The 8,894-nt window shown below is 37.6% G+C and overlaps 1 protein-coding gene and 1 long non-coding RNA gene across 2 annotated transcripts; one reads left to right on the top strand and one right to left on the bottom strand.

Moving 5' to 3' along the window:
* The first annotated feature begins 586 nt into the window (after positions 1-586).
* On the top strand, positions 587-6,313 carry LOC139353109 (uncharacterized). The gene is made up of 3 exons (XR_011604254.1): positions 587-792; positions 847-5,096; positions 5,159-6,313. It is a non-coding gene; the product is annotated as an uncharacterized lncRNA (long non-coding RNA).
* Positions 6,314-7,308: 995 nt separating this feature from the next.
* Positions 7,309-8,141, bottom strand: LOC139352867 (uncharacterized). The gene is made up of 2 exons (XM_070995502.1): positions 7,638-8,141; positions 7,309-7,578 (listed from the first exon to the last, which is right to left on the bottom strand). The coding sequence occupies exons 1-2, from the start codon at positions 8,139-8,141 to the stop codon at positions 7,309-7,311; spliced, it is 774 nt and encodes a 257-aa protein (XP_070851603.1).
* Positions 8,142-8,894: the final 753 nt, after the last annotated feature.

Raw genomic sequence — 8,894 nt, 5'->3', positions numbered from 1 at the left:
TAATAAAGCCATTTCGATCATGAACCTTTCTTGGTAGAGCTGGAGAACAATCGATGGAAACATCGATAGTATCGATTGTCTCAAAATTTCGTGAAAGTCGATTGTTTTTTCTCACTATCGATGGTTTTCTTTTTTTTTTTGCCCATCCATTTATGCTTTTCCCATCACTTTTTTAGCGGGAGTTGGCAAGCGAACAAGTGAATTAATATGTAAGTACATAGAAAAGTTTGTATGTTTTGGTAAACACAGCAAAGGCCACACAGCCATTTTCAATTGAAGAAATTGAGATTTTAAAAGAACTGTGCGCAATAATGTCACCGTTTAATGATGCAAGCAAACAAGCCTCAGCGGATAAAACTGTCACTGTATCACTAATTATACCAATAATTGCCGAATTGTATCAAAAAATGAATTTAATAAAGTGCTCTTCGAAAGCGGCTCAGGATGCTCATGACTTGATCAAAATTCGTATCAAAGAACGATTTTATCATTATGAATCACGAACTGTCCCTAGAATTGCAAAACTGCTAGATCCACGCTTCAAAAAGGAAGGCTTTTTTCTACCATCGAAAGCTGAATAAGCTGCTAAGGCTTTGGAGTTGAAGCTCTACGAAATATTGTCTATGAATTCGAATGCTAGTTCCACAGCTCCAGCACCACCACAACCAAGCTTTTATCCTTACCTGCTAGGTAAACTGTCTAATAAAGTTACATCAAACAGGGCAGACTCAATAATACTAATGCGGCAGTACTTTGAGCAAAAAAACGATAGACCCTTTACTACACTGGAAGGTTAGTATTAGACATGTATAACATGTACAGATTAACCAAAAAAGTCTTTTTCAGATGACCAATGATGATTTTCAGGCCTTCAAGGCCCTCGCTAAAGAATATCTGTGCGTCCCAGCATCCTCCTGTGCCTCCGAAAGGACTTTTAGTAAGGCAGGACAAAAAATTTCAGACCGTCGATGCGCTCTGAAGTCCAAAACTGTAGACCAGTTGTTATTTATTAATATTAAATTTTGACATAAAGAATTTGATCTCAAAATATAAATTTTTGGCGTTTTTTTTTATTTATTTATTTTTATTTAAACCATCGATAGTCCATCGATTGTTTTTCTAAAACAATCGAAAACCTTCGATGGTCCCACCATCGAGTGTTCTACAGCTCTATTTCTTGGATCTCTTTTTTTCTTTTATTAACAATGTTCTTGTCTAAGCCGCGGACCTGCCACTTTTTGATTGGAAGTCGATATCCCACATGTAACATGCACTCAAAGCAGCAAATCCAGGCATGTAAAGTCGATATTCCAAATTCATATAAGTCTTCGCATTTCGGCAAACTCTCAACGGGATCTAAGTCATTCATCATTTTGAGCGTGGCCTTACATATGCCGCATGCTTGCGAAGAACACTCTGCAATCACGCTGAATACTTTGCCATCGATCATTGTAAGCTGCAAATTGTGTTGAACTTGAAAACAGCTGGGACGGGTGGGCTCAATTTTCAGAATTTGAGATTTAATATTTTCAATTTCGGCGCGAACTAAAGCTTCAGACTCCTTTGCAAACATTACTTTGAGTGGTCTACAATATCGTGTTGACGATGGCCGGGGATTTTTCCAGAGTATGCTGCCTCCCCGTCGTAATTGTATTGGCACAATACAAATAGCAAATAAATGTTGATCTACCATATTGTGATCAGAATTGGTAAAGCTCTGCCGGTAGGTTGAGTGTCCCGAACTCCCATCGCATCCTCATTTGTAAAAGACAGTCAAACTTTCATATTTGTTTTCATCAGATATTTGCCAGAATATATCCGGGTGGGCCTCATTTTTTTTTTGGCAGATAGTAAAACATCGTGCTGGGTAGATGTTACAGTTTCTCTCTTTTGCACTAGCTTGCAAAAGTTTATAGGAGTGCTTGGTCAAGTCTCCATCAATATAAAGGGCCAAAGCTTCGTCTGGAGTGTACTTAATTGGGACCTGTCGATCTGATTCAAGACTCTTTTTGATTTTTGAAGACGCTGTGGAATCAGTGACTGCCATTGAAACTATTTGTGAAGCGCTCCGTTTTCCAGCTTTGCACAAACTGACGCGTGTCGCTGTCATGAGTTCATTGCATGTGTTCCCATTCACTAGCTCCGAAACTTTGGTTACCTGACGTTTTGCGCTGCAATCTGCAAAATTCTTTTGCTTTCGACCTGAACCTGTGTGAGTATTTTGTTTTAAAAGGCCTAAGTCTTCGTCAAACCAAACTTTGTATTTCTGATTGAATATTTTCCAAACTCTATGGCATTCTTTCCACATTACAGAAAGCCTTTTGCAAAAATTTTGAATGCTTTCAGCTATTAAGCCATGCTCCTCCTCAGTGCATTTCGATTTTTCAATAGCATTTGAATAAATATAGTTCTCTAGGGCTGAACATCTTTTTCGAGAATCATTTTCGCTGCGCCATACTGAAAAAAGACTTCGCTTGCAGACTGACACGGTCTCTAAAAAAAACCATTTTGTGAGCTGCAGATGGCTGCGGCAGATCTTGGACATTTCACAAAGAAGACGAACCACATTAACATATAAATTAGTATATTCGACAGCAAATGCCGACGTCACAATTTATACTCTACAGAAGTTAAAGAATAGTCACATTTAAGAAGATACCAAAGTTGTTTGTTTTACCTTAAATTATTTATATAACATATATCCACAGGTCACAAAACATTTATTATTATGTAAATACATACCTTTATTATTAAAAAAAGCAAAAAAAACCAGTTAAAAATTATATTTAAAAAACTTTTCCAGCACAATTTGCAAACGTACCTAAACTGAACACATTGTATTTTCAACAGTTGTTTCAACAAATGTTGTGATCAAAAGCTTACAGCTGATAATTTAAAGTGCAACTATCGATTTGGTTGTTATCGATATGCTAAGTAATTATTTAGCTATCGACTGACAAACTAATTTTGAAATTTGTTAAAAGTAAAAAATTCAATTTCGAGCAACCTGGCGCTTAAATCGACCACTGTGAGACGTTTTGGCGGGGTTTTTGTTAAAGCCTAGTACTCAGATCGGCTAAGAGTTTCACTAGTCGCAAAATCTTATTCTTTGTAGTGTGACCGAAGTTTTCAAAGTTCACACGCAATAGAAGTGGCGTGGTCTAACTTTCAAGCAGCTGGGCTGGTTGCCAAACGGAAAACAAATCAATTGGAACAAAGAAATTAAAATAAAAATAAATTAAATGTTCAACGAATGTTTTTATTTATGTAAATTAGAAGTTTAAGGCTTCCTTCTCGTCCCACGAGTAGGATGAATATGTATGTTGGATCAATTTTTATTGTATGTTCTGGATCAGAATTGTTTTTGTTGTGCGGGCGCTTATCGCTAGCGGAAGTCGTAGTTGTTGCTGCTGGTCGGGAATGTTCTGGAATGTTATGGAATATTCTGCTCCGCTCTGCGATCGCGCTCACTTCCCCTCCCACTTCCCATCCCACTTGTCCCTCGCACTCTCGTTTGAGAATACTCTGCTCTGCGATTGCGCTCACTTCCCCTCAAACTCTCGTTTGAAGGGAATATATATATTATTGTTATCGTGAAACATTGTTTATATATTGTTATCACCTAACAAAAGTATTTTTTTTTATTTAAATATAAGTATTTATCGCAAACTTTCTCAGACTTTTTTATCTCGCAAACTAGTATAAATATGAGATGTAGAGTACTAGAGTAATTCACTATCAGCAGCATGTCTAACTTTGAAGATCAGTGGAACGAGCTTGGCGCCGTCCTCTACCCCCAATAAAGAGTGTTAAAGCTCTCCCGTTCAACACGCCGATCCCGATACAGAACGCCGAAGTAAAACGGACACGCTTCGGGGAAAAAATTATGCTTACGTGTGAAGACTTTGTGGTATTCCTACCAGAACGCTTTAGTTCGCTGCCTCCGAAAGCTGTGAAGCACATTGCGACGGGGGGCTACAAGCTAATCAAGCGTCAATCGGAAGGAGATAATTATACTCTAAACTTTTATAACGAAGAAGAGAAATAAAACTTAAAATCAATAAACTTCTTTAATTAACATTTAAAAACAAAAAATGGCTGGTGTTTTACATAACAATAACAATCCTGGGCCTAGTAACAATCCTGTCGCTAGTGAAATACGAAATTGTGATGTCTGTAATCTAAATGTTGCTAACACTAGTTGGTCGCATCACTTACACACCAACTTGCATAAACAATTATCTGTGTATAAGAAGTGCATTTCGCAATCGTATTAAAACTTATATAATCACAAATCACAATAAAGAATGCTTGGATATCAAATTATTTCAACAATCAACCAAAGAACAAGTGATTACTCTACTCCAAGAAGCTAAAAAAAAACACGTCAATATCAAATTTAATTTTGAACAATTCTGTAATTATGTTTTGATTAAAGAGAGTGAAGATCATTGTGAAATAAATCTAAAGTCATTTCAAACAAAAATGCAAGACTTAAATCCAACAACGAGTCAGACTGAAAATCTAAATGAAATAATCAATAATTTAAATTACTATATAAAAAGTGAAATGAGCGAGTTTCAAGAACGAGACAGTGGTTGGTCCCTAATTGAAATAGTTCATTTAGAAGTTAATATAAATAAATATCAGCCAATAAAGGGCTCGAATTTCATTGGTTTACCAAGAGAAATAGTAAATAGAAAAGCCTGCATCAACGTGCAAAATAGAGACGAATATTGTTTTAAATGGGCATAAATATCGGCTTTTGTGAAATTTACTGGTAATAAGAATCGCCCTAATCAATATAAACGTAAAGGCATTTATAACATTAGGTCGGATATAATAAATATAAATAACAAATCGTTAAATTTTAGTGGGTTAAAATTTCCCTCACCGGTCGACAGCATAAAAATATTTGAAGAAAATAATCCTGAAATTAGTATAACTGTGTTGGGTGTAGACAGCGATGAAAAGACAATCATCGGTCCATATTATTTAACTAATAATAAAACTAGCAACGTCTTACACACCATATATCTACTACTTCTCAAGAAGGATGACAAATATCACTATGTTTGGATTAAAAATATTTCCAAGTAAGTATTAAATTAGAAAATGATAAAAAAAAATTATACATATTTCTTTGCTTCTCCATTAGATTACTTCGCAAACAAATAACGAAAAGTAGTGGGAAGATTCTTCTATGCAATGACTGTTTTCAACACTTCGACGATAGCGACAAACTGGAACGACACATTATGGAGTGTAATAGAATTATAACTGAGATGCCCCCAAATGATACGGCAATTTTAGGATTTAAAAATTTTAAAAATCAATTAGATGTTCCTTTTGTAGCATATGCTGATTTTGAGTGTATTTTAGAAGGGATGGATCTGAAAACTTCGGATAACGTAAATTTAATTCAAAAGCATATACCGTATGCATATAGTTATTATATAAAGTGTTCATTTGACAATAGTTTGGATATATATCGAATATATTATGGTGAAGATTGTGCAGCACATTTTGTTGAGAGCATATATAACGATTGTTTAATGTTATATCAAAATTACTTAAATGTAACGATACCGTTATATCCGCTATCAATGGAGCAACAAAAAATAATTGACCTAGAACCAAATTGTAGTATATGCGGTAATTTATTCACTGATCAATCTAAAAGAGTTCTGGATCATTGTCACTTAACAGGCAAATATAGAGGTGTAGCTCTTAATAATTGCAATTTAAACTATAAATTAGCAACATTTTTCCCAATATTTTTCCATAATCTCTCGGCATACGATGCTCATTTATTTATGAAAGAATTACTTAAAATTCCTGGTGAAATTTCTATAATTCCGCTAAACAAAGAGTTTTATATATCGATCTCAAAGAAAATTTATATAAATCCCAATGAAATTCTAGAACTTCGATTTTTAGATTCATTTAGATTTATGCCTTCCAGTTTAGACAGCTTAGCCAGTTATTTAAAAGAAGAAAATCTAACCACAATAAAGTCATTTTTCACGGACTCCAACAAATTTCAAATGGTTAAAAGTAAAGGCATATTTCCGTATAGCTACTTAAATTCATTTGAACGCTTGTCAGATACACAATTACCGTCGCGCGAAAATTTTTATAATCAATTAACTGATAGACACCGTTCTGAAGAGAGTTATCAGCACGCTCAAAACGTTTGGAATGCCTTCGAGTGCACAAATTTATTAGATTATTTATTGTTATGTTTGAAGGTAGATGTTTTGTTGCTATGTGATGTCTTTGAGAATTTTAGAAAAGTATGTAAAAAAATCTATAATTTAGATATTATAATATTATAATTTATTGGGCTCAGAGCTAAAATGTATTCAATAGAAATCTCTAATATAAATAATGCTGAAACAACGGAGATAAAAAAAAATTAAAGGAGTAAAGGCGAGTGGGACGTCTAAATTAACTATTAACGATTTTCGAGATTGCTTGTATAAAAGAATAAAGCAAGTTGGAACAAGGTACTTATTTAAATCGAAATTACATCAAATTTATACGCAAGAGTATACAAAAGTCACCCTAAACTATTTAGATGATAAGCGCTATGTAAAAGAGAATAATATAGACACCCTTGCATGGGGTCATAAAGACATAGACATAGACATTAAGCTAAAAATAAAAAAAAATTGTATTATTATTTAATGCAAATATATTTCATTTTAATTTTTCGAAATAAAAATTTTAAACATAAATGACCACAGTTATATGTATTGAATTTTTGCTCATTTCTATCATTATATTGAATGGGTGGTTTTAAATATTTCACAATTTCAATGGGCGGTTGCAACGGCGCTTCGTTGCAGATTCTTTCCGCATCTGGGAGTTTCTTTGCCGTAACTACTATGGCCATGTCATCCGCGTAACCAATGAGTCGTGCCCCTTCGGTTATCGTGATCCTAAGAATCCCATCGAACATGGCATTCCATAACAAAGGGCCTAGGACTGATCCTTGGGGAACTTCCCCGGTGACCCTGTGGGTCGATTGCCCGGAATCAGTTACGTACAGGAGCAGGCGGCCTTCGAAGTAGCTCGCTATTACTCTCTGTGTATACACTGGTACATTTAGGTTGCTCAGTGCATTTAGTGTGTGGTGCTGTTTGTGTTTTTACATCCTAACGAGCTTATATGCGAAGCCCCATGGGTTGGAGTCTAATTCTTCGCATATATTGTTAAAGCACCTGCTCTCTTTTATAGTTTTTTCCAGGGCTCGTCTTTTTTTCCTGAAATATATTTGAAGTGCCTCAAATTCGGGCCTTCCTCTTAAGCGTTTGTATGCGCGTCTTGCCCTGTGGCAGTCTTTCCTGGCTTCCGCAATGGATTGGTTCCACCAGTATGCAGGTCTTCTTCTTGATGGGATTTTCCCTTTCTATGCATAGATGCATCACAGGCTACCTTGGTGTATTCTGCGATGTGGTTTGCCCTTTCTTCAGCTGAACCGCTTGTGGAGAGGTCCTCGAACAACTTCTGTACCATCTCCACGTCTAGCGTTTCTATTTTGTACCCTGGCACGGAACTCGTGGTGGGCCACTTCTAGAATTTATCGTGCAGATTATTGCTGCATGGTCACTACCCGTGTAGGTGTCACTAACCTCCCAGCTGGAGCCCGAGGCCAATCCAGCATTTACAAGTGTGAGGTCATTGATAAAACTGGTGCCGGCTCTTGAAAAAGTCGGCTTTGTTCCAGAGTTCAGCAGCACTAGGTCAAGTGCGGCGAAGCTCTCAAGTAGCGCCTTTCCCCTCGCGTTGGTTTGGGGGGAGCCCCACTCCGTAGCCCAGGCATTACGGCGGGGCGATTTTCCCGTGCGTCTTCTGCAATCTCTCGAGCGCAGATATTGAAGGCAGGTAAAAGCTATACCATTCACATGGGCCCTAGCGAAGCAATTTCCGTATTTTTTCTTGCTAATCTGTCGCCTTGGATTACCGCAGCTCCATATTGCCGATTTTTTGCTATTATTTGTTACCCATTCTCCGGAATTTTTATTCCTGTATTGTTCGCTTATGAGTGCCATGTCTACGTTTTTCTCGATGACATTTTGCTCCAGCAACGATTGGGCAACCTCGTAATGGTTTAGGTTTATCTGAAGAGACTTCATTTATCCATAAGCCCTTGCATAGCCCTCCTGAAGTACGGTAATCTCCCACTCATTGTTGGATGATCGCAATCTTTCTCCTTCTTGCATTTGCATAGCATGCAGCAGCCCTTTGCTTTGCAGCCTCTGGCTTGGTGCTCCTTTGCACCACAGTTGTAGCAGCATTTTAAGCAGTCCTCCTGGACCCTGCTATATGGTTAAACTCCATACATTTAAAACACCTTTTAGGTGTTAGCTTTGGGCGGACTCTACACCAGGTCCATCCCAGCCTAATTTTGCCCTTCTCCAAGAGTCGTCTCCCTTTGTCGGGCATAACTCTTAGTGTGGCGGTTTGGGTGCCTCCGTATGCCACCCTTAGATTTACACCGCGGATTCTGGCAGTTCCACATCGAACTGTGATTGAACAGCACATAGGATGTCCGTTTTGTCGGTGGTCTCATCGATGTCTTTTACCTCGATAAGCTTTGTCTCAGTCAGGGCTCTGATGTCAACATTGTTGCCCAGGACAGTCTTCATTGTGGTCTGAAGCTCTGCGGTTTTAGGGTCAGAGACCTTGCTTAGAATGACTAGGAGTTCCCCCTTAGCTGTGCGCCTAACGGCCTGTACTACTTGTCCTAGCTCCTTAAGCTGCGTTTCAGCCCTAACCTTTTTAAGGATGTCGGCATAGGACCCTCCAGCGGAGGCTGCGACGACTATCATGTCGTTCCGTGGCGGTCGCACCTTGGGCTTCCTAACCTTCTGCTTCACCTGTGCCCA

This window comes from Drosophila suzukii, chromosome 3 (assembly GCF_043229965.1).
Source record: "Drosophila suzukii chromosome 3, CBGP_Dsuzu_IsoJpt1.0, whole genome shotgun sequence".
NCBI lineage: Eukaryota > Metazoa > Arthropoda > Insecta > Diptera > Drosophilidae > Drosophila > Drosophila suzukii.
This window is presented reverse-complemented; position numbering and strand designations above follow the sequence as displayed.

Excerpts from the sequence above, each read along its gene's own strand:
- LOC139352867 (XM_070995502.1), bottom strand. The coding sequence starts at position 8,141 with ATGAAGTCTCTTCAGATAAACCTAAACCATTACGAGGTTGCCCAATCG. Across the intron at positions 7,579-7,637 it reads CCTCGGGCTCCAGCTGGGAG|AAGTGGCCCACCACGAGTTC; the intron begins GTTAGTGACACC and ends GATAAATTCTAG.